The 25,995-nt window shown below is 44.2% G+C and overlaps 1 protein-coding gene across 1 annotated transcript in view; it reads right to left on the bottom strand.

The window, feature by feature from the left end:
* Positions 1-20,602: 20,602 nt before the first annotated feature.
* Positions 20,603-25,995, bottom strand: part of mcm3 (minichromosome maintenance complex component 3) — a 45,112-nt gene continuing 39,719 nt past the window's right edge. Inside the window, exon 17 of the mRNA XM_048536784.2 lies at positions 20,603-22,450. Within this exon, the coding sequence (XP_048392741.1) occupies positions 22,252-22,450 (199 nt within the window). The 3' untranslated portion in view covers positions 20,603-22,251. The remainder of the gene's footprint in view (positions 22,451-25,995) is intronic.

The raw sequence follows: 25,995 nt of genomic DNA, 5'->3' as shown, positions 1-25,995 counted from the left end.
ATATGTGGGAGGCTTTTAAAGAGAGGTTGATTAGCGTACAGGAGAGATATGTCCCTGTGAAAATGAGGAATAGAAAAGGCAAGATTAGGGAGCCATGGATGACAGGTGAAATTGTGAGACTAGCTAAGAGGAAAAAGAAGCATACATGAGGTCTAGGTGACTGAAGACAGACGAAGCTTTGCAAGAATGTCTAGAATGCAGAGCAAATCTGAAAAAAGGGATTAAGAGGGCTAAGTGAGGACATGAGATATTGCTGGCAAACATGGCTAAGGAAAATCCCAAAGTCTTTTATTCATATATAAAGAGCAAGAGGGTAACTAGAGGAAGGATTGGCCCACTTAGGGGCAAAGACGGAAAGTTATGCGCTGAGTCAGAGAAAATGGGTGACATTCTTAACGAGTACTTTGCATCAGTATTCACCAAGGAGAGGGACATGACGGATGTTGAGGTTAGGGATAGATGTTTGCTTAGCCTAGGTCAGGTTGACATAAGGAAGGAGGAAGTGTTAGGTATCCTAAAAGACATTAAGGTGGACAAGTCCCCAGGTCCAGATGTGATCTATCCCATGTTACTGAGGGAAGCGAGAGAGGAAATAGCCAGGGCCCTGACAAATATCTTTGCAGTGTCCTTAGACATGGCCGAGGCGTCCCGGAGGACTGGAGACTTGCTAATTTTGTCCCCTTGTTTAAAAAGGGCAGCAAGGATAATCCAGGTAATTATCAACCGGTGAACTCGACGTCAGTGGTAGGGAAGTTACTGGAGAAGATACTGAGGGATAGGATCTATTCCCATTTGGAAGAAAATGGGTTTATCAGTGATAGGCAACATGGTTTTGTGCAGGGAAGGTCATGTCTTACCAACTTAATAGAATTCTTTGAGGACGTGACAAAGTTGATTGATGAGGGAAAGGCTGTAGATGTCATATACATGGACTTCAGTAAGGCGTTTGATAAGGTTCCCCATGGCAGGCTGATGGAGAAAGTGAAGTCACATGGGGCCCAGGGTGTGCTAGCTAGATGGATAAAAAACTGGCTGGGCAACAGGAGACAGAGGGTAGTAGTAGAAGGGAGTTTCTCAAATTGGAGACCTGTGGCCAGTGGTGTTCCACAGAGATCTGTGCTGGGACCACTGTTGTTTGTGATATATGTAAATGATTTGGAGGAAGGTGTAGGTGGTCTGATCAGCAAGTTTGCTGATGACACTAGGATTGGTGGAGTAGCAGATAGTGAAGGGGACTGTCAGAAATTACAGCAGAATATAGATAGACTGGAGAGTTGGGCAGATAAATGGCAGATGGAGTTCAATCCGGGCAAATGTGAGGTGATGCATTTTGGAAGATCAAATTCAAGGGCGAACTTTACAGTAAATGGAAAAGTCCTAGTGAAAATTGATGAACAGAGAGATCTGGGTGTTCAGGTCCATTGTTCCCTGAAGGTGACAACGCAGGTCAATAGAGTGGTCAAGAAGGCATTTGGCATGCTTTCCTTCATTGGACGGGGTATTGAGTACAAGAGTTGGCAGGTCATGTTGCAGTTGTATAGGACTTTGGTTCGGCCACATTTGGAGTACTGTGTACAGTTCTGGTCGCCACTTTACCAAAAGGATGTGGATGCTTTGGAGAGGGTGCAGAGGAGGTTCACCGGGATGTTGCCTGGTATGGAGGGTGCTAGCTATGAAGAGAGGTTGAGTAGATTAGGATTATTTTCATTAGAAAGACAGAGATTGAGGGAGGACCTGATTGAGGTCTACAAAACCATGAGGGGTATAGACAGGGTGGATAGCAAAAAGCTTTTTCACAGAGCGGAGGACTCAATTATTAGGGGTCATGAGTTCAAAGTGAGAGGAGGAAAGTTTAAGGGAGATATGCGTGGAAAGTTCTTTACACAGAGGGTGGTGGGCGCCTGGAAAGCGTTGCCAGCGGAGATGGTAGACGCAGACACGTTAGCATCTTTTAAGATATATTTGGACAGGTACATGGATGGGCAGGGGGCAAATGGACACAGAACGTTAGAAAATAGACGACAGGTTAGACAGAGGATCTTGATCAGCACAGGCTTGGCGGGCCGAAGGGCCTGTTCCTGTGCTGTAGGTTTCTTTGTTTCTTTGTTTCTTTGAAGGTGTTTAGCATGCTCGGAGATAGCAAGAACAGCTGGAGTCAGAGACAAAGCAATATGGAGATGGAGGAACACAGAAGGCCAGGCAGCATCAGCGGAGTAAGAAAGTTGACATTTAGGGCCAGGACCAGTCTTCAGAAATGCGGAGCGGGAAGGGAAATGGGAAATAAATAGAGAGAGGACGGGTGGGGCTGGGGAAGATAGGTGGGGTGGGGATAGGTGAATGCAGGTAGGAAAGGTAGGGTCAGTGAGGTGGGAGAAGCAGATAGGTGGGAGAGAAGACGGGACTGATTGTCTCAGGTCAAGGAGGGGCTGATGAGAGGGATAGTTAGACATGGGATGAGGCTGGGGGTGGGAAGCTTTCAAAACCGGTGAATTTCATGCTTCGGCCATTGGGCTGTAGGCTGCCAAGGCAGAATATGAGGTGCTGCTCCTACAGTTTGCGGCTGGTGTCATCGTGACACTGGGGAGGCCCAGGATGGACATGTCACCCAGGGAGTGGGAGGAGGAGTTGAAGTGGTTCACGACTGGAAGGTGTTGTCGTTTGTCGTGAACAGAGCGCAGGCTCTGTAAAGTGGTGTCTGAGCCTACTTGCCTTTGTTGCTCATACCATTGAGTTAGGACATCATGCTGAGGTGGTACAGAACGTTGGTGAGGCTTCTTCTGGTATACAGTGTGCAGTTCTAGTTGCCGGCTATAGTAAGGGTATCATTACATTGGGGAGGGTTCAAAAAAGATATACCATGATGTTGCCAGGAATGGAGGGTTTGAGTAATCAAAATAGGCTGGATAGGCTGAGACTTTTTTCACTGGAGCATAGGAGATTGAGGGGTCACCTGGCTGACATTTACAAAATGACACGGCGTATAGATAAGGTGAATAGTAAAGGGTCTTTCACCGAGGGTGGGGGAGTTCAAAACTAGACAGCATTCTTTTAAGGTGAGAGGAGAAAGTTTTTAAAAGGACACGAGGAGCCATTTTTTTTTACACAGAGAATGGTTCATGTGTAGAATGAACAGCCAGAGGAAGTGGTAGATGCTGGTACATTACAACATTTAAAAGTTTTTTGGAGTAGGTACATGAATATGAAAGGTTGAGAAGGGTATGGGCAAAAGGCAGGCAAATGGGACTAGTTTAGTTTGGGAACATGGTCAGCGTGGACTATTGGACTGAACGATCTGTTTCAATGCTACATGACTCTATGACAGAGATGATGAAAAATTGTTTTCCTTAAAGGATTACAGCCATACTGTGTAGAATTTTCTTTTCAACAAGGTTAGCAGAGACTGTGTTGTTGAATCTATTCAGGGCTGAATTTGATAGATCTTTGTTCGATACGAGATTTGGAAAGTTAGGGGATCAGACAAGAAATTGGGCATAAGATAACACCCAGATCAGCTGCTATGTTATGGAATGTTGCAGGAGGCTGGAAAGGCTGGATAATCCCCTCCTGCTCCCAGGCTATTAGGGTGAGAATTCCAGGATTCTCTTCACAATTGAAGGGACAGCAATGCATTTCCAAATCAGGACGGCTTGGGGGGGATCTTGCAGATGGCTGTATTCCCATGTATCTGCTGCTGATATCCATCTAGACGACTGACCTCAACCAATCACAACCATCCTCCTATGTGTCAGGTATGCCTCCAACCAGCAGAGTTATTTTTCTATTCAGTTACAGGATGTCAGCATCACTGACCAGGACAGCATTTAATGCCCATCCCTAATTGCCCAGCAAGCACTTGAGAGTCAACCACATTGCTGTGGATCTGGAGTCTAATGTGGGTCTTCCATAAAGGGCATCAGCGAACCTTCAACAACAGTTTCATGATTCCACCAGCTGCCATGTTGGGATTCAAACCTGGGTCCCCAGAGCATATCCTGGATCTCTAGATTAATAGTTTAGCAATAATACTAGGCCATTGCTTCCCCCAGAATTTGCCCTGGATACCCACTGACGCTAGTTTTGTCGGTGCTCCTTGATGCCACATTCGGTCAGATACAGTCTTGATGTCAATGGCTGTCGCTGCCATCTCACTTTTGTAAATCGTTCTTGTCTTTGATGCTGATTTAACAAACAGCATGATCATAATCTTCACAATGATTACAGTTAATTCTCAATTCCCTGAAAGTACATTTTCCAGTAACAGGGTAAGAATCTGTGTCTTGCTTAAACTAAGGTCAGAAATCAGACGACATCACAAGCTTTCGGAGTGTAGCCCCCTTGTCACTTCACCTGATGAAGGAGCAGTGCTTAGAAAGCTTGTGATTTCAAATAAACCTGCTGGACTATAGCCTGGTGTCATCTGATTTCTGACCTTGTGCACCCCAGTCCAACACTGACAGCTCCACATCATTGCTTAAGCTACTGACAAATTTTGATAACCCCTTGAGCGGATAATGAAGGCTGTTAGCAGCTTGGGCAGTGTGTATTCTGGGCATGGATTATATCTAAAGTAAGGAGGCACAAAACTGTAAAGATGCTGCAGGTTTAGAAAGTTGAGACTGTAATGTGAGTCTTTTTCAGCAGCATGTCAGTGAGTGTTTGTGTGTAAGAGTAATATCTGTAGGCATGAACAGCCAAATAACTACTGTAAACCTGCAAGCCAAGAATATGCATTTCTGGTGCAGAGACAAGAGTCCTGTCTATTCTCAGTTTGGTCTTAAAAGTCAAGCATTTAAAGATAACCACTGCCCGCAGCTTCACTGCAATATCTTTTTAAAGGCAAATGTAACCCACATGACAGTGTGCAAGATCTAGCTCTGATAACATCGCATCTACCTACTGTGGAGGAGGGATTGCTATGCAGCAGTAATGGCCAGCACTGGCTTGTATGGTCAAACCAAGCTGCTCTATTTGGAGGTAGGCCTCCTGCAAAAGATACAAAAGCCACATATTAGCGTGAAAATGCACTGGTTTTGTTTGATTATGGAATGAGTGCAGCTGAGTTTGCATAACGTTCATCACCATCAATCATACACTCTTCAAATGGTGTTATGCTTTAAACTTCTCTTTCTCTCACATACAACTGCCTTAAGTATCCAAGCGGACTTTGATGGGGAGAATGAAAAGGGGCACAACTTAAATTCCTCTTCAATTTGCCTGTTCATTAAATAAAATGTGTATGTGGTAGTGTCCTTACCTCATGGCTCTAAGGTCTGGGTTCAGATACCTTGTGCCCTGATGGAGTGTGTTTGAACAGGGTTGATTTTGTATAAAAAAGGGAACGTCAATGAAACTTTCTTTCTGGTTAGACATTCAGAATCACTCAAGTTATCTCAGTCTCAGTGCCATTCTAGCCACAAGTCACAAGAACAAACTCACAGTGAATTCCCAGCAGAAGGCTATTCTGTCTCAGAGAACAACACCAATGTTACTATTGCAGCAAGACCCTCCCATCCCAATCAGCATGCTCAATATTCATCTATAACTTACAGATATTCTGCACTTGCGGCTTCAAATTACTTTTTTTTTGCAAAAAATACTTAATTCACAAAAAATCTTTAATGTGCAGACACAGTCACTGAAGCAGTTTTCTATAGTCTTTCTATGTGAAGAACAAACAAACAGTAGAATTTGTCACTCCCTGCGGTTAAAAAACACTCCAAATGTATTTCCTACTTTTGCATAAATTTGAGGCACCCAGAGGATCTGATAACTAATCAGGGCCCCCCATCGTACTTTGGCAGAAAGACCTTAAATAGCTTGAAATTACTTGTATAGTCAACAATTGACTGTGAAACAAAAGCAAAGTTGCTGGAAAAGCTCAGCAGGTCTGGCAGCTTCTGTGGAGGAGAAAACAGAGTTAATGTTTTGGGTCCGATGACCCTTCCTCAGATCATTGACTGTGAAATACAGCCATTTGTTGTAACAAAACAGAAATGTCACCTATGACACAAACAACAGGCCACCACCAGTTCTGAGGAAGGGTCACCGGACCTGAAATGTTAAGTCTATTTTTTTCCACACTAGAGCTGCTGAGCTTTTCCAGCAATTTTGTTTTTTTAGAATAGAATCCCTACAGTGCAGAAACAGGACCATCGGCCGAACAAGTCCACACTGACTCTGAGAGCATCTGACCCAGACCCATCCCCCTAATCTGCACATCCCTGAACACTATGGACAATTTAGCACGGCCAATCCACCTAGTCAGCACATCTTTGGACGGTGGGAGGAAACCAGAGCTACTGGAGGAAACCCACGCAGACACAGGGAGAACGTGCAAACTCCACACAGACAGTCGCCTGAGGACAGAATCATACCCAGGTCTCTGGCACTGTGAGACACTGTGCCACCCTGATTTGCTCCTGATTCACAGCATCCACGATTCTTTCAGTTTTTATTTAACAAGATAATCTGGTTTATTGATGTTGCCTGATGAATAAAAACCAAAAGGAAAGGTGGATGCTGCAAATCAGAAACAAAAACAGAAATTGCTGGACAAGCTCGGCTGGTCTGGCAGTTTCTGCGCTGGGAATTCAGAGTTAATGTTTGCACATAGGAGGTTCCAGTCTATATTAAGGAAGTTGAAGTCACACACGACAACAACCCTGTTACTTCTGCACCTTTTCAAAATCTGCCTCCCAATCTGTTCCTCGGTGTCTTTGGAAGGTGAGAGGGTGGAAGGTAGGACCTGTACAGGAAAGATGGGTTGCATCTGAACTGGAGGGGCACCAATATCCTGGGCAGGAGGTTTGGTAGAGCTCTTTGGGAGGGTTTAAACTGGTTTGGTAGGGGATGGAAACCGGAGCTATGGATCAGAGGATGGGGTAGTTGGCGTCCAGGCAGATACAGCATGAAGAGACTCTGTGAGCAAGGATAGACAATTGATAGGGCAAAGTTGGAGACAGTGTGATGGGTTGAAGTGTGTCTATTTTAACACATGAAGTGTCAGGAATAAGGGTGCCAAACTTAGAGCAGGGATCAGTACTTGGAACAATGACGTTGTGGCTGTGGCTGGAGACTTGGGTAACAGGAGCAGGAATGGTTGTTGGATTTTCCAGGGTTTAGATGCTTCAAAAGAAATAGGGAGAGATGTGAGAGGGGTAGGGAAGTGGCATTGCTGATCAGGGATGGTATCACAGCTACAGAAAGGGAGGTCATTGATGAGGGTTTTCCCACTGAGGCTGTGTGAGTGGAAGTCAGAAACAGGCAAGGAGCAGTCACTTTGTTCGAAGTTTTCTACAAACCCCCCAATAGCAACAGACACACTGAGAAACAGATTGGGAGGCAGATTTTGGAAAGGTGCAGAAGTAATAGGGTTGTTGTCGTGGGTGACTTCAACTTCCCTAATATAGACTGGAACTTCATAAGTGCAAATAGTTTGGCTGGAGTAGATTTTGACAGGTGTGCCCAGGAAGGATTTCTGACTCAATGGGTAGATTGGCCGACTAGAGGGGAGGCCATATTGGATTTGGAGCTTGACAAGGAACCAGGCCAGGTGTCAGACCTCTCAGTGGGAGTGCTTTTCAGTGGTAGCGATCATAACTCCGTGACCTGTATTATAGTCTTGGAGAGGAATAAGAGCAAATGGTATGGGAAAGTATTTAATTGGGGGAAGGGGAACTACAATGCTATTAGGCAAGAATTTCGGAGCACCGATTGGGATCAGGTGTTCTCATGGAAGTGCACGACAGAAATGTGGAGGTTATTTAGGGAGCTTTTGCTACAGGTACTGTATAGGTTTGTCCCACTGAGGCAAAGGAAGGGATGTTAAGCGTGAGGAACGTTGGATGACAAGGCATGTGAAACATCTAGTCAAGAAAAAGAAGGAAGCTTACTTAAGGTTGAGGAAGCAAGGATCAGACGGGGCTACGAGGTAACCAGGAAGGAACTGAAGAATGGGCTTAGGAGAGCTAGAAGGGAGCATGAAAAAGCCTTGGTGGGCAGGATTAAGGAAAACCGAAAGGCATTCTGTACTCATGTGAGGAACAAGAGGATGGCCAGAGCGAGGGTAGGGCCAATCAGGGATAATGGGCAGAACTTGCTCCTGGAGTCAGAGGAGGTAGGGGAAGTCCTTAATGAACACTTTTCTTCAGTATCCACCAGTGAGAGGGACCTTGTTGTTTGTGAGAACTGCATAAAACAGGCTGATATGCTCAAACAGGTTGACCTTAGGAAGGAGTATGTGCTAGAAATTTTGAAAAACATGAGGATAGATTAGTCCGGTGGGCCAGATGGGATATATGCAAGGTTTTTACAGGAAATGAGGGAAGAGATTGCTGCCCCTTTGACAATGATCCTTGCGTCCTCACTGTCCACTGGAACAGTACCAGATGATTGGAGGGTGGCAAATATTATTCCCTTTTTCAAGAAAGTGAATAGGAATAACCCTGCGAATTATCAACCAGTCAGTCTTACTTCTGTGATGGGCAAATTATTGGAGAGGACTCTGAGAGGTAGTACTTATGACTATTTGGAAAAGCGCAGATTGATTAGAGATAGTCAGCTTGGCTGTGTGAGGGGTGGGTCAAGCCTCACAAGCTTTACTGAATTCTTTGAGGATATGACAAAACACACAGATGAAGGCCAACCAGTGGATAGAGTGTACATGGATTTTAGCAAGGCATTCAATAAGGTTGCACATGGTAGACTCATTCAGAAAGTAAGGAGGCATGGGATTCAGGGAAATTTGGCTGTCTGAATACAAAACTGGATAAGGGCCCGTTACTAGTGGTGTGCCTCAAGGATCTGTTTTGGGACCACTGCTGTTTGTCATTTTTATAAATGACTTGGGCGCAAGCATAGGTGGATGGGTTAGTAAGTTTGCAGATAACACTAAAGTTGGTGGAGTGGTGGAAGACTGTTGCAGGTTGCAGGGAGACTTGGATAAACTGCAGATTTGGGCTGAAAGGTGGCAAATGGAGTTCAATGCGGATAAATGTGAGGTGATTCACTTTGGGAAGAATAATAGAAAGGCAGAATACTGGGTCAATGGAAAGACTCTTGGCAGTGTGGATGTGCAGAAGGATCTTGGTGTCCATGTACATAGATCCCTGAAAGATACTACCCAGGTTGATAGTGCTGTTAAGAAGGCTTACGGTGTTTTAGGTTTTATTGAGGGATTGAGCTCTGGAGCCGTGATGTCATGGTGCAACTGTACAAAAAGCCAGTGCGGCCTCACTTGGAATGTTGCGTACAGTTCTGGTTGCCCCATTACAGGAAGGATGTGGAAGCATTGGAAAAGGTGCAGAGGAGATTTACCAGGATGTTGCCTGGTCTGGAGTGAAGGTCTTATGAGGAAAGGCTGAGGGACTTGGGTCTGTTCTTATTGGAGAGAAGGAGGCTAAGAGGGGATTTAATAGAGACATACAAGATGATCAGAGGATTAGTTGGGTGGACAGTGAGAGTCTTTTTCCGAGGATGATAACTTCAGCGTGTCCAAGGGGGCATAGCTACAAATTGAGGGGTGATAGATTTAAGACAGATGTCAGACGCAGGTTCTTTACTCAGAGAGTGGTAAGGGTGTGGAACGCCCTGCCTGCCAATGTAGTTAACTCAGCCACATTAGGGGCATTTAAAGAGTCCTTGGATAAGCATATGGATAATGATAGGATAGTGTAGGGGGATGGGTTTAGATTAGTTCAAAAATCGGTGCAACATCGAGGGCTGAAGGGCCTGTTCTGCGCTGTATTGTTCAATGTTCTATGTTCTAAAACTGGCTGTCCAATAGAAGACAGTGGGTGGTAGAAGATGGAAAGTATTTAGCTTGGAGCTCGGTGACCAGTGGTATGCTGCAGGGATCTGTTCTGGGATCCCTGCTCTTTATAATCTTTATAAATGACTTGGATGAGGAAATGGAAGGGTGGGTTAGTAAGTTTGTCAATGATTGAAGTTTGGTGGAGTTGTGGATATTGTGGAGGGCTGTTGTAGGTTACAATGGGATTTTGACAGGACGCAGAGCTGGACAAAGAAGTGGCAGGGGGGATTCAGCCTGGAAAAGTGTGAAGTGGTTCATTTTGGAAGGTCAAATTTGAATGCAGAATACAGGGTTGATGGCAGGATTGTTGGCAGTGTGGAAGAACAGAGGGATCTTGGGGTCCATCTCCATAGGTCCCTCAAAGGTGCCCCCCTAAGTTGATAGGGTTGTTAAGAAAGTGTAAGATGTGTTGGCTTTCATCAGCGAGTTTAAGCACCGTGAGGTTATGCTGCAGCTCTATAAAACCCTGGTTCGATAACACTTAGAATGTTGCGTTCTGTTCTGGTCACTTCATTATAATAGGAAGGATTTCAAAGCTATCGAGAAGGTGCAGAGGAGATTTACCAGGATGGTGCCTGGAGTGGAGGGCAGTTCTTATGAGGAAAGGTTGAGGGACCTAGGGCTTTTCTCATTGGAGCAAAAAGGTTGAGAGGTGATTTGATAGAGTGTATATGATGATGAGAGGCATAGATAGGTTGGATAGCCACAGGCATTTTCCCAGGGTGGAAATGACTAGTACAAGTCGGCATAATTTTAAGGTGATTGGAGGAAGGCATAGGGGACATGTCAGAGGTAGGTTCTGTACACAGAGAAGGGGTGATGCAGGAATGAGCTGCCTGCAGTGGTACTCGAGTCAGATACATTAGGGATATTTACGCAACTCTTGGATAGGCACATGGATGATAGTTAAATGAAGGGTATGTTGGGGAAGTTTGATCTTAGAGCATGATAATAGGTCAGCACAACATTGTGGACTGAAGGGCCTGTGCTGTGCTGTCCTGTTTATATTCTAAAATTGTACACAATACTCCAAGTGTGGCCTTACAAACGACTTATACAACTGGAACATACCGTCCCAACTCCCATACTCAATACCTTGACCAATGAAGGCCATCATGCTAAATGCCTTCTTCACCACCCTGTCCACCAGGGATGTTGCTTTCAATGTACTATGTATTTGTATTCCTAGGTCCCTCTGTTCCACAACACTCGCCAAGACATTACTGTTTACTGTTTAAGTCCTATCTTGGTTTGACTTTCCAAACTGTTACACTTCACGCTTATCTGTATTGAATTGCATTTGCCAAGCCTCAGCCCACTTCCCCATCTGATCAAGATCTACTTTGATAATCTCCCTTGCTATAAACACTACTCCTAATTTTGTATCATCCACAAACTTACTAATCATGCCTTGCACATTCACTTCTTGATCATTTATGTAAACAACAAATAACAAAGGTCCTAGTACCAACCCCTATTTGTACACCACTTGTCACAGGCCTTCAGTCCAAGAAACTACATTCAACCATCACCCTTTGCTTCCAACCATGGAGCCAATTTTGAATCCAACTTGCTAGCTTTCTCAGAATCCCATGCTACCTAACTTTCATGACTTGTCTGCTGTGCAGGACCTTGTCAGAAGCCTTACCAAAGTCCATATAGACAACATCCACTGCCTTACCCTCATCCATCCTCCGGGTTACCTCTTCAAAAAACAAAAAAGATTTATCAGACTTGACAGCCTGCACATAAATTCATTCTATCACTAATCGGTTCTCAACTATTCAAATGTTGGTTTATCCTGTCCATCCGCATCCTCCACTGATGTCAGGCTCACTGGCTTGCTTTTCCCTGGCTTGTCTTTGCTAACTTTCTTAAACAATGGAGCAACACTAGCCAGTCTTCCACTCTTCCAACTTCTAGTCTTTTAGAACTTCATCAGTGGCTAAAAATGAAACAAAAATCTTTGCAAGAGCCTACAGTATCGTGTGCAGTTCTGGTCCCTGCACTATTGAAAGGATGTGATTGGGCTGGAGAGTGTGCAGAGGAGGTTCACCGGGATCTTGCATAAGATACAGCATTTCGGTGATGGAGAGGGGCTGGATAGGCTTGGGGTGTTTAGTTTGGGGTAGAGATGCTGAGAGAAGACCTGATTGAGGAGTACAAGTTTATGAGGGGCATGGAGAGGGTGGATAGAAAATAGCTGTTCCCTTTAATTGAAGGGTCAAAAACAAGGGGCATAAATTTGAGGTGAAAGGCAAGAGGTTTAGAGGGAACTTGAGGAACGGTGGAAATTTCGAATGCAATGCCTGGGAGAGTAGTTGAGGCGGGAAACTTCACAACCATTTAAAAAGTATTCGGACAAATGTTTGAAATGTCATAACATTGAAGGCTATGTGCCAAATGCCAGGAAGTGTGACAAATGTGGTTTTGTGTAGCTTCGGTGGTACAGATTTGATGGGCCAAAAGACTTCTTCTGTGCTGAATGGCTCTATGATTTTAGGTGACATATGGCTGTCTCTTGCTTCTAAGTTCCATTTCTGGTGATACAGGCTCATTGGCAAAAAGGTCTTGTCTGTACTGTATAATTCTAAGCCATGTGCTTTCCTTTGATCTCCAAACACATGGATGAGCTCTATAGCCAGCAGTCTCTTTTATCAATGCTGAAACACATTCGTCATCTATTCTTGCTTAGTTTCTATCAGGTTTCTGTTAATTCCTTTGAGTATACATTTTCTCCTAAAATAATTACTTCCAGGATGTGAGTTTGCTCGCTGAGCTGGAAGGTTAGTTTTCAGACGTTTCGTCACCATTCTAGGTAACATCATCAGTGAGCCTCCGACGAAGTGCTGGTGTTATGTCCCGCTTTCTATTTATCTGTTTAGGTTTCCTTGGGTTGTTGATGTCATTTCCTGCATTAGTGATGTCATTTCCTGTTCTTTTTCTCAGCGGATGGTAGATTATCAACAAACACATTGATTTGGAGCCAGAGTTCCGGTTGGAATGCCATGCTTCTCGGAATTCTCGTGCGTGTCTTTGTTTGGCTTGTCCTAGGATGGATGTGTTGTCCCAATCAAAGTCCATCCTAGGACAAGCCAAACAAAGACACGCACGAGAATTCCTAGAAGCATGGCATTCCAACCGGAACTCCATCAACAAACACATTGGCTCCAAATCAATCTACCAGGTATCTTCCAGCTCAGTGAGCAAACTCACATCCAGAACCTCAACCTGAGCTACAAATCTTCTCAAAACTCGCTATTATTACTTCCAGTCCTATGCTTACCTTGCTCTGATTTGATTTATTATTGTCATACATACCAAGATACATGTTAGGCCTGCCATCCAATCAAATCATACCTTACAAAAGTACAAGAGGGTAATAGAACAGAATGCAGAACATAGTATTACAACTACAGACAAGGTGAGGAGAAAGATCAATTTAATATATGAGAGGTCCGTTCATAAGTCTGATAACAGCAGGAAAGAAGCTGTTCTTAAAATATTTTGGTACATTTTCAAACATTTGTGTCTCCTACCCGATGGATGAGGGTGGAAGAGAGTATAACAGGGTGGGAGGGCTCTTTGATTGAGTTGGCTGCATTCCTGAGGTAACAAGAAGTATAGATGGAATTGATGGGTGGAAGGCTGGTTTTCACAATGGCCTGGGCGGCAGTCATAACTGTCCCTGATTTGTAATGATCTTGACTAAGCAATTGCCATACCAAGCTATGACACATGCAGATTGCATGCTTTCTATAGTGCATCTATAGAAATTGGTTAGACTCCTTGCAGACATGTCAAATTTCCTTAGCTTTCAGAGGAAGTAATGGCTTTAGTGTACTTTCATGAGTGTAGCTCATTGACTAGGCTCATTGAAACCTTGTGTTTTCAAATACAACTTCTTTCAATGTCTTTTTGTGTCTAAGCAACCCTACCTTCATAGAACATAGATAGAATATAGAAAAGTACAGCACAGTACAGGCCCTTTGGCCCACGATGTGCCATGGAATATTCCTAATGCAAAAATAAAATAACCTAACCTACATTCCCCTCAATTCACTGCTGTCTATGTGCATTTCACTGCTGTCCATGTCCATGTTCAGTTCAATCCTTTCCATCAATCGCAAATTCCTTTGATTTTATTGCTTAATTTTCCTGCTCAAATGTGAATTCCTGTGACATCAAGCAGCTTTTGAACTAAATACAAGATTGTATAAGGCCAAATATTTTATAAGTCTCTGTAAGATTCCACCCTCTTTCAACTGAATTCCAGCGTAAACAATCCCAATCTAGCCAATCTCTCCTCATATGTTAGACCCACGATCCCTGGAATTAGCCTGGTAAACCTTCACTGCATTCTCTCAAGAGCAAGAGCATCCTTCCTTGGACAAGGATACCAAAATTGCTCACAATATTCCAGGTGTGGTCTCATCAAGGCCCTGTACAACTGCAAGAACATATCCCTGCTACTGTACTCAAAATCCCTTGCAATGGAAGCCAACATACCATGTGCCTTCTTTACTCTGTGCCGCACCTGTATGCTTACCTTCAGCAACTGGTAAACAAGAACAGCCAGGTCCCACTGCACACTCCCTGCTCCCAATTTACAGCCATTCAGGTAGTAAATCCATCTTCTTAATGTTGTTTTGTAAGTGAATAACCTCACATTTCTCCAAATTATACTGCATCTGCCATTGACTTACCCACTCAGCCAAACTGTTGAGCTCATGCTGAATGATGTTGAGGTTGGTTGGCTCGCCAAGCTAGTTTGTTGTTTCACAGATATTTCGTTACCATGCTGGGTAACATCCTAAATATGCACATTTGCCTAGACCGGCCCTGTCCGATGAAGTGACGCACTGAGGACGTTACCCAGCATGGTAATGAATCATCTACGAAGAAACAAACCAGCTTGGCAAGCCAACCAACCTCAACACCCACAACCCGAGGTACACATCTGCTCCAAAACCTTAGACATGCTGAAGGATATCCACAAACTCATCACAGCTCACCCTCCCACCCAACCTGGCATCATCTGCAAGAAGATACTTCCCCTCATGGAAAAGTCTAGGGCCAGATGGTATACTCTCAGAATACAGGGGCACCAATTTAAAACACAGATGAGGAGGAACTTCTTCTCTCAGTGGGTTGCAAGTCTTTGGAATTATTTGCCACAGAAAGCTGTGGGGTCAAAGTCCTTATGTACATTTAAGGATGAGATAGATTCCCAATCAGTCAGGGAATCAACGATCATGGGAGAGGTCAGGAAAGTGAATTTGAGGAATGTCAGATCAGCCATGATCCAGCAGAATCTCACAGAAGGCTTGAGGGGCAAATGGCCTCCTGTTGTTCTTATTTTAAGATCAAACAACCTGAGTAAAACTGCAAAAACTCACTGCCTGGCATGGCCTCAGTGGAAGGTGGTTGCAATGGGTGGGTGGACAATCATCCCAGCCCAAAAGCCTGATTGAAAGGTTACACCATTGCATGGTCTGAAACCCATTCAGCTTCTGCCAACCCACCAATCCATCCTTCATCATAAAATGGGCTGAAATACTGATGATTACAGGATTTGATTCCTTTCACAAGTCTCACAAGTATACCCACCTGAGGTGAGAATCAAGCCAATACTTTCTAATTAATTGTTATCAAACACCTCTTGAATCTGGGTCTCCTGGTCCAGAGGTGGGGGCACGACCACTGCATTACAAGTGGCCAAGATCCAGACAGCACACTGCCGTTGTCTGGTAAGCACCAAGTTAGATGCAGCATCTGGATGGCCCTGACAAAACAATCTTATTGCTGTGAAAGTCCAATTTGCCTTTAGGTCGGTGGCGGTACCAGCACGTATTGTCAGGTTCTGGCCCTATTGATGGGTCCTTCCATCACCTTGCTGATAAGGTCATCATTGCCCAGGTTTCAATTGTCTGTCTTTATTTAGATAGGACCGGTCTAGGCAAAAGTGCAGATTTAGTATAGGTGTCATTAAAGTAGCTGGGCTCAAAACACTGGGGCTAGATGCCTGACTAACTCTGGAGAATGAGACATCAGCACTCTCCCTGTTCGTCAGGGTACAGCTCTCAGCCCAACCATCTTCAGCAGCTTTATCAGTGACCTTCCCTTCATCATAAGGTCAGAAGTGGGCATGTTTGCTGATGATTACACAATGTTCAGCACCATTCGCGACTCAAATGTTGAAGCAGCCCATGTTCAAATGTAACATGACCTGGACGATATTTTTTTGATGACAAATGCACTAAATTCCCCAATTAACCGGACTGTCTGACCTAGGTTGAGGAAGGGTCACCGGGCCTGCAGCGTTAATTCTGATTTCTCTTTACACATACTGCCAGACCGAGTGTGAGATTTCCAGAAATTTGTTTTTGTTGCTGATAGAAACCCGGGCTGTGCTTCTATACTTAAGAATGTTTATTTCTAATAAATGGTCAAACTTGAGCAATAGGTAAACAACTGTGAACTGTTAAAATAATACCAGTTAAAACTCTCCAACTTCCATTTATACACAGACAGGAAATAACACCCTAGATTTTATGGGCAAAATGAAAAACTGGAAGGCAATTCAGTGGCACCTGTCAACAGGGTTTGCTGAGACAATTCTGCACTGATCCTTATTTATTCATTCATTATTGGGATGTGGGTGGCCCTGGCTGGGCCAACAAGGATAGCCCGTCCCTAGCTGCCCATCTTGAAATGCTGCAGTTCACATGCTGGGGGTTGACCCACAATGTCATTAGATAGGGAATTCGATGAATCTGACCCAATAACAGTGAAGGAATGGTGATGTATTTCCCAGTCAGGCTGGTGAGTGGCTTGGAGGGGAGCTTGAAGCTGTTGCTGTCCCCAGATACCTGCTGCCCTTGTCCTTCTAGATGGAAATGGTCACGGGTTTGGGAGGTGCTGGCTGAAGATCTTTGGCAAATTTCGGCAGTGCATCCTGTAGATAGTACACACTGCTGCTACTGAGTGTTGGTGGTGGAGGGAGTGGATGCTTGTGGATGTGGGGCCAATCAAGCAGCTGCTTTGTCCTGGACGGTGTCGAGCTTCTTGAGTGTTGTTGGAGCTGCACGCATCCAGGCAAGTGGTGAGTTTTCCATCACACTCCTGACATGGGCCTCATAGATGGTGAACAGGCTTTGGGAGGGACGAGTCACTTGCCATGGTGTTCCTTGCCACTGATCTATTCTGGTAGCTGCTGTGTTTAGTTGAGTTTCAGGTCAATCTGAGCTCGAGCTGTTGACAGGGGACATTCAGTGATTGTAACACCATTAAACTGCAAAGGGTAGTGTAAGATTGTCTCTTGTTGGTGATGGTCATAACTCAGCATTTGTCTGGCACAAATGTGACTTTGCCACTTGTCAACCCAAGCCTGGATATTGTCCAGATCTTCTTGCATTTGAACATGGACTGCTTCAGCATCTGATGAATCTCAAATGGTGCTAAAAATTGTGCAATCATTGGCAAACATCCCTACTTCTCACCTTATGATAAGGTCATTGATGAAGAAGCTAAAAGGTGGCTGGGTATAGGACACTAAAGAACTCCTGCAAAGATGTCCTAAGGCTGAGGTGGCTGACCTCTGACAACCATGGCCATCTTCCTATGTGTTACATATGACTTCAACCAGAAAAGAGATTGCTCCCCAATACCGACTGATTCCAGTTTTGCCAGGGCTGCTTGACGTCAAGGGCTGTCACTCTTACCATACTTCTGGAATTCAGCTCGTGTCCATGTTTGAACGAAGGCTGTAATGAGGTCAGGAGCTGAACGGCCCTGTTGGAGCCCAAACTGGGCGTCACTGAGCAGGTTATTGCTGCACAGGTGCTGCTCGTTAGCTCTGTAACTGACACCTTCCTCACTTTACTGATGACTTGAGGGGAGGCTGATGGGGCAGTAATTGTTTGGATTTGATCATGCTTTTTATGCACAGGAAATGCTCAGGCATTTTTCCACATTGTAAGTAGATGTCAGTGTTGTAACTGTACCAAAATAGCTTAGCTAAGAGAGCAGCAAACTCTGGAACACAAGGCTTCAAGGATATTGTCAGACTGTTGTCAGGGCCCACAGGCCTTGCAGTACACAGTGTCTTCAATAATTTCTTGATATCAAGTAGAGTGAATCAAATTGGCTGAAGACTGGTATCTGTAATGCTGAGGGCCACTGGAGGAGGCCGCGATGGATCATCCTCTTGATACTTCTGGCATGAGGTTGTTTCTCGCCCTTCATCCTCCGATGCTTTCACTGCCTTGCTGGATATGCAGGTTGGCTGCCTCATATCTTCATAAGGTCTCTGACTTAAGAACATTTGCTGAAGTAAAAATAAACCTGTTTACTTCAGGCATAAAGTAACTTCTACTAAGGAGAACTGAGAAAGCTACTGAGTTGGTGGAAGTTTCATGATTTCTCCCCTGAATCTAATGCAACCCAGGCTGGTAAACTGCATGAGAATCAATCACAATCACAGTTGTTGTCAAGCAAAAAAAAACTGGTGTCATGAACAACTGGTTACTGGTCCAGAGACCAATGAGCTACCTGTTGCTGGCTGAATCTTGAATTGTCTCCAGCTCATCTGCAAACCACACTGTTTGATCAAGCAGCTGCATAAATAGTGCTTACGAGCATCAACCTGCTGGCTTTCAAAACATGCAGTGATCCTTGATTTAAGTTTTTTTTCCCCCCCGATTGCTGTTCACAACCAACAATACTGAAATCTAGACACAATCTTTACAGCATTCATTCCTTCCATCACCAACACTCAACAGAAGTGGTATATGACCTAAAAGCTGCACTACAGGAATTCATCAAGAAATAGTAGGAACTGCTGATGCTGGAGAATCTGAGATAACTATTTTCTGAAGGGTCCAGATGTGAAATGTCAGCTTTCCTGCTCCTCTGATGCTCCTTCAGAATTTGCACTTTTGACTTCAGTCTTATCTTTTACATTCAGGTGTCAAGTTTCACACAATCAATAATTTGGGCATTTACCAACCCTACTACTGCCTCCTCCCATTATCAGTGCAACCATCTTCGAATACTTACAAACAGGTTTCTATCCTCAAAGTCTAAAATAGTCTTCACTTCCTTCTCACATAGTAAACTCAAAATAAGTTGATGACTTTCTGCAGATAACATTTACTGCATCAACTCCAGAATCTTGAAACTCCTAATCTGTGCCAAAACCCTTTTCAGTTTTATCGCATTTCCTTTCAAAGATTAAGCTACAGATATACAATATCACTTAATTTTGCACAATCTTCTTTCTACAGTTTCCTCTTCTTTCCCTTTATTTCTCTCTCACTCCAACATCAGCTCGCCGCATGATCACCTCAGGTTTTCCATCTTCTTTTGATACCATGTAAGAGTGTTACTTCTGGCTGTTTGCCAAATTCTTTTAGATATTTGCAATGCCTGTTCCCTGTTAATGAATGCAGACATACTGGCTATGCTAAGTTTCTCCCCTTTGGCATTGGTTGGCAGCTGGAAGTTGCCAATTCTGGACAAAGGTTGGTTACTTCAACAGCTGTTCATCAATGGACATTATTGAAGGCACCTATTTCTGATACAGTTCTGCTTACAAAATATGCTTTGGCAAGAACATGAATAACAGATGGCAAAACATCTGATAAGCCTTCCGCTTGAACTAACCAACCTTGTCAAAAATGAGCCATCTCTGCATAATATTTGTTCCTTCTTGGAGATTTCGTAAGCATCACTTTTTACGCTCCTGTTTTAAGTGGAGTGATTCCATTAATTGTCCAAAGCTCTTTGTAAATCTCCTTTTCCCTTCAAAAAAACTTTTTCTTGATCTTTACATCAATATTGTTCTAAAATTCCAGCCCAATACTTGTGATCGACATCCAGTGTAACCATTTCCTCACTCGTGCCTGATTCAATCCTGAATTTTTATTTCAGAGAGAACTAATTCATGGCTTTTAAGAATGTACAGATGCTTGATTTCAGATCCAATACACTTTTTGCAATAGACAAGGTTTTTTTTCTCCACCACACCCCCCCCCCAATCATTTGGCTGCTGGCTGCACACAATACAAGTTCTCATATCACAAATGCTTATGCATTTCAAGCCAAAACCATTGCAGATGTATCTAGTGCAACACACTGAAAGCTTCACATCTGATTAGTGCCGTTTGCAAACAAATGCATAATTCTTTTCTGAGAAATCTTCTCATCGCACGAAGCTGCCAAGAATTCTCTTGCCAGCTTTATTTGGTCCAAGTTACAATAACTTGATAGTCTTGCCTCTGCAAGAAATTATGACCTGCAGTAAAAATCAAACACAGTCTGAATCCAGGACCAGTGTTATGGGAGGGCAGATGGAAACTAAAGAAGATGGCTTTCCACCGCATTTGCCAGCAATCACTGAGGACAATTTTTGAGTTATGTCATCTATATGGAAAATCTAAGGAAGGATTGCTACTCCAGAGGCAGTTACATTCTGACAGCATTCCAACATTTTAAAAGGAACGAGAATGAATCTTCACCTTCAGGGCAGAAGGACATCCAAAGTGATAGCATAATGCGCTGTGAAAACATGAGAGTCCACAAAAAGAAACTAAAAAGCGGCTTTTTAAAACCGCAAGTTACAGATGAACCGAGAACGGTCTCTCTACAACAAGTTAATGAGTAGACCTAGATGGAATGTATGAAAGTAGAACAGAAAAACAAGGTCAGAAGATATTGCTGTCGGAACAAGACATACACTTCTTTCCATTATGATCTTACACACAATTTCTACAACTGGGACATCTCATAATGAAACCAAATATAATTACTCCTTATTTGAACAGAACAGATTCCACAAAAAAGAAGCAAAAACTCAGTTTTATTATAGAAAAAGTAAAAGCACTTAACACAAGTTCAGCATAGAGCATATTTTGCCTCTCTGCCCATCCTTCAGAGTGAGTTAGCCTTTTGGCCTGATTAAGTTTCAACAGTCCATTACCAAACTACTGTTGGGGTTAAATGGGATACTTGAAAGGTGATGTGCACCACCAGTTTTCAATGGAGGATTCAATAAAACTGGAACTGTAAGACTGGGTCTCTGCTGCCAGTGGATCATCATGAAGTCAGGGGATTTTACAATAAGTAGTGTGGTGTGATTACATCCCGCCAGAATGCTGCTTCAATGTAAATGTACCGTGCCTGAACACTAGGGAAATGGGATTCCACTCGCTAACCTACGTTGTTTGGAAACTACTATTGGCTGGTAACATTTCTCACTGCATACATTTTTTCTCTTTTTATTCTCATATGGGATGCAGATGTCTTTGGCTGGAGAAGGATTTACTGCCCACCCCTGGTTGCCCTGGAAAAGGTGGTGAGTTGCCTTTTTGAAATGCTGCAGTCCATATGCTATGGCCTTGTGAATCTACCTACAGAACACAGACTGCAGCAGTTCAAGGCAGCAGCTCACCACCATCTTTTCAAGGGGCAATTAGGGACGAGCAATAAATGCTGGCCCAGCCAGAGACACCCACATGCCATGAATTATTTTTTTTAGAAATGCAGTGAGAAAAATGTTGCCAAGTCTTGCAGTAATTTTCAAACCAAGATGCGGAGAACAACATTCAACTCCCTATGATTCTTCCCAAGTCACAGCAGTGGTCTGTAACCGGTTGATAGCTGCTGTGTAGCCCAGAGGCAAATATCACTTTCCTGATCCACTTCAAATCTAAAATCCCAATTTTCATTAACATTGAGCACCTGTAAAAGTGCCAGTAACAACATACAAATCTTCTATTTCAAGGAAGATTAAAATCAACTCCAGCTTCCCCCTCTTCAACCACAACAAACAGCACAACGCTAGATCTGACATGGTTACTGATAGTCAATAGAAAAACATAACCTTTTAAGTGTCTCCACTGTAAGTCTTTGAGATGTATACCATTCAACCATCACGTATGACCCCTAAATCTAGGTTTACCCTGAGGCTCCACATGAAACTAACATCTTGAATTATATATTAATAAGTTAACTGCTTCTCCGATTGCACAAACAGTTCTTGGTAACTTCAGATTAGCTTGCGTACAAACACTGGAAAGCATTTTCTTTTCTTCAGAGCTAAAGACAATGTGCTCTCTGCATTTGGGCGTACTTTCCATCCTACAATCATTATCCACAACATTAAACATCCAAACATTATCCAACATGGTGGTCAAACAACCCAAGATCTGTACAGAAATCCAAGCGACGTGTGAGATGTGTATGCATACATGAGAATAGGGGAGACACCAGGGTCGGAGGGATTCCTCTAAAAACTGAATTATATACAACAGGATTGGGTGCATTAAACTGGGGGACATCCTTCAGTCAGCATAACAAGGGTGCTGAATACTTAATTCAGCTGGACACAGTTTCACACCATACACTGCCCTTAACTCAGCTGACTAGCACCACTGTCATTAGATTAGGAAGATGATCTGATCTGACACCATGATCTGGTTGTCTTCCTGCATCTTGTCCAGGGCTGTCTGCACCTCCACATTGGAGAATGGTGTGTCGTTATCTTTGTTGATCGATGCCATCAGAGTCTGCATGCCAAGGGACTGAGCATGTGCAGTCTTGAAAGCATCCAGTAGAGCAGCCTTAAATTGTTTGAACCTGTGCCGGAATTAAAGACATGATCAGACCCATTGATAATGCATAGAGAAAGTATGCTCCAAGTACTATTATGTGGTATTGAATGGAGCAGAAAACTGCATAATAACACTGATTTTATGATCAGTGTGCCGCACTATATTGTAGATACACTAATTCCAAGGTTCACCCCCAATTCCACGTTTCATTTATTTTTTAACTTGACAGATGAGCTCTATCAAGGTCTATCTTGTTCAGATTACAGTCACTCTAATTTAGTATCCTCTTTGTTATTTTAAGATTAGCCCCTTTGTTCTGGCTCACCAGACTCCACAACTTGAGTCCAAAAAGTTGGAAAAATTCCTAAACACCTTTTGTCTTTTCCATTCAGCACTAGCCCCCAACTTTCAATCTGTGATCATCTGGCCCTACAAATTAAATGCTCATGCAGATTGATCAATCCCCAAATCAACAGGTAACAGAGGCTTAGCAATGACGCTCCTTCAGTAAAGCTGAGATGTTCATCCTGTTGATTAAGGTCACAATTTATTTTGCCTGATATCACCCATAACATGAGAATGTATGAATTAGGAGCAGGGGGAAATTTTGGTCCCTCAAGCCTGTTCCATCATTCAGCAAGATCAAGATGTGGAGATGCCACTGGTGAACTGGGGTGGACAAGGTGAGAAATCACACCACCAGGTTATAGTCCAACAAATTTATTTGAAAACAAACTTTTGGAGCTTCGCTCCTCCTACAGGTGTTAGTGACGGAGGTGGCATCAAACATAGAATTTATAAATAAAAGATCAATGGGTCACAGCACTGATAAGGATGTACTAAACAAACCTAAGGTGCTGTTAAATCTTTAATCCGTAAGAATGTTTTAATTGATTAATACCTATATGTAAATCCCCAAATTTCTTTGAAGGCACTGCCCTTAGAAAACTAAAGGTTTTATCAGAGTAAAGGGGTGACATTTTAGATCAAACAATGCATATTTAGCGTGAGGCCTTGTTTAGAATCTGTCTGTGTTTCAGTTTGGAGTCAGACTAGTTTTATTTCTAAAGTAGAAATTTATAAAATGCTACATTGACTGATAGTGTACAACCTATGTGCATTTTGAACAAAATAGAACAAAACAGCACGTAAGATCAAGGCTGATCAGCTTGTGTTTAGAATTCCATATTCCCATCTATCCCGTGACAACCCTCAGGTTCCCTGCCTAACAAGAATCTATCCTCCTGTTCAATGACTCCACTTTCACAGCATCTTTTGAGGCAGACTGTTCAAATATCACACACTACTTGGGGAAAAAATAAGTTTTTTATCTCTGTTCTGAAAGGGTGACCCCCAACTTTAAAACTGTCCCCTAACTCTTGACTGGCCCACATGGAATCATATCCTTTCTACATCCATCTTGTCAGAATTAAATATGCTTCAATCAGGTTACCCTTCAGTCTTCTAAACTCCTGCAGGAACAAACCCCAGTCTGTCCAACCTTTCCTCATAAGACGGCCCAGATATCAATCCAGTAATCATAGAAACAAAGGAGATAGGAGCAGGAGGCCGCCATTCGGCCCTTTGAGCCTGCTCCACAATTCTTCATGATCATGGCTGATTGCCCAACTCAATAGCCTAGTCCTGCTTTCACCCCACAACCTTTGATCCCATTCACCCCAAGTGCTAGGTCTCATCACCTCTTGAACACATTCAAAGTTTTGACATCAACTACTTCCAGTGGTAACAAATTCCACAGGCTCACCATTCTTTGGGTGAAGAAATGTCTCCTCATCTCTGTCCTAAATCATCTACTCTGATTCCTCATACTGTGACAACTGGTTCTGGATACAGCCACATCTGGAACAGAGATAACGGGAACTGCAGATGCTGGAGAATCCGAGATAACAAGGTGTGGGGCTGGATGAACACAGCAGGCCAAGCAGCATCTCAAGGAGCACAAAAGCTGTCATTTCGGGCCTAGGCCCACCTTCAGAAAATGGGGAAGGGGAGAGGAAGAAATAAGTAGGGAGAGAGGGGGAGGCAGATCGAAGATGGACAGAGGAGAAGATAGCTGGAGAGGAAACAGACAAGTTAAAGGGGCGGGGATGGAGCCTGCAGAGGTGAGTGTAGGTAGGGAAGTAGGGAGGGGATAGGTCAGTCCGGGGAGGACAGGCAGCTCAAGAGGGCAGAATGAGGTTAGTACGTAGGAAATGGAGGTGCGGCTTGAGGTGGGAGGAAGGGATAGGTGAGAGGAAAAACAGGTTAGGGCGGCGGGGACAAGCTAGGCTGGTTTTGGGATGCACGTGGTGTGGGGGGGGCGGGGGGGGGGGGGGGGGGGGGGGGCGGGAAGAACGGAATTTTGAAGCTTGTTAAATCCACATTGATACCATTGGGCTGCAGGGTTCCCAAGCGGAATAGGAGTTGCTGTTCCTGCAACCTTCGGGTGGCATCGTTGTGGCACTGCAGGAGGCCCAGGATGGACATGTCATCTAAGAAATGGGAGGGGGAGTTGAAATGGTTTGCAACTGGGAGTTGCAGTTGTTTATTGCGAACCGAGCGGAGGCGTTCTGCAACGCAGTCCCTAAACCTCTGCTCGGTCTGCCCGATGTAGAGGAGGCCACAACGGGTACAGCAGATGCAGTATACCACATTGACAGATGTGCAGGTGAACATCTGCTCATCATGGGAAGTCTTCTTCGGGCCTGACATGGGGGTGATGGAGGTGGTGTGGGGGGAGCGGTTGCAGGGGAAAGTGCCGGGTGTGGTAGGGTTGGAGGGCAGTGTGGAGTGGACAAGGGAATCCAAGAGAGAGTGGCGAAGGAATTGGGAATAGGGGACATAATTTTTGCAGGTGGGTGGGAGGAGGTGTATTCTAGGTAGCTGTGGGAGTCAGTGGGCTTGAAATGGATATCAGTTTCTCGGTGGTTGACTGAGATGGAGATAGAGAAGTCCAGGAATGCGAGGGATGTGTTGGAGATAGTCCCAGTGAACTTGAGGTTGGGACGGAAGGTGTTGGCGAAGTGGATGAACTGTTTGAGCTCCTCTTGGGAGCACGAGGCGACGCCGATACAGTCATCAATATAAGGGAGGAAGAGGTGGGGTTTAGGGTCAGCGTAGGTATGGAACAGGGATTGTTCCACATAACCTACCAAGAGTCTGGAATAGCTTGGGCCCTTGCGGGTACCCATGGCCACCCCCTTTATCTAGAGGAAGTGGGAGGAATCGAAAGAGAAGTTGTTGAAGGTGAGGATGAGTTCAGCTAGGTGGATGAGGGTGTCAGTGGAGGGGGACTGGTCGGGCCTACGGGACAGGAAGAAGTGGAGGGCCTTTAGGCTATCTGCGTGGGGAGTGCAGGTGTATAGGGACTGGACTCCCATGGTGAAAATGAGGTGTTGGGGACCGGGGAATTGGAAGTTCTGGAGGTAGTGGAGGACGTGTGTGGTGTGACGTAGGTAGGGAGTTCCAAGACAAGGGGGAGAAAACGGAGTCCAGACAGGTGGAGATGAGTTCAGTGGGGCAGGAGCAGGTGGAGACAATGGGTCGACCAGGGCAGGTGGATTTGTGGAT

Source organism: Stegostoma tigrinum, chromosome 9 (genome assembly GCF_030684315.1).
Source record: "Stegostoma tigrinum isolate sSteTig4 chromosome 9, sSteTig4.hap1, whole genome shotgun sequence".
NCBI lineage: Eukaryota > Metazoa > Chordata > Chondrichthyes > Orectolobiformes > Stegostomatidae > Stegostoma > Stegostoma tigrinum.
This window is presented reverse-complemented; position numbering and strand designations above follow the sequence as displayed.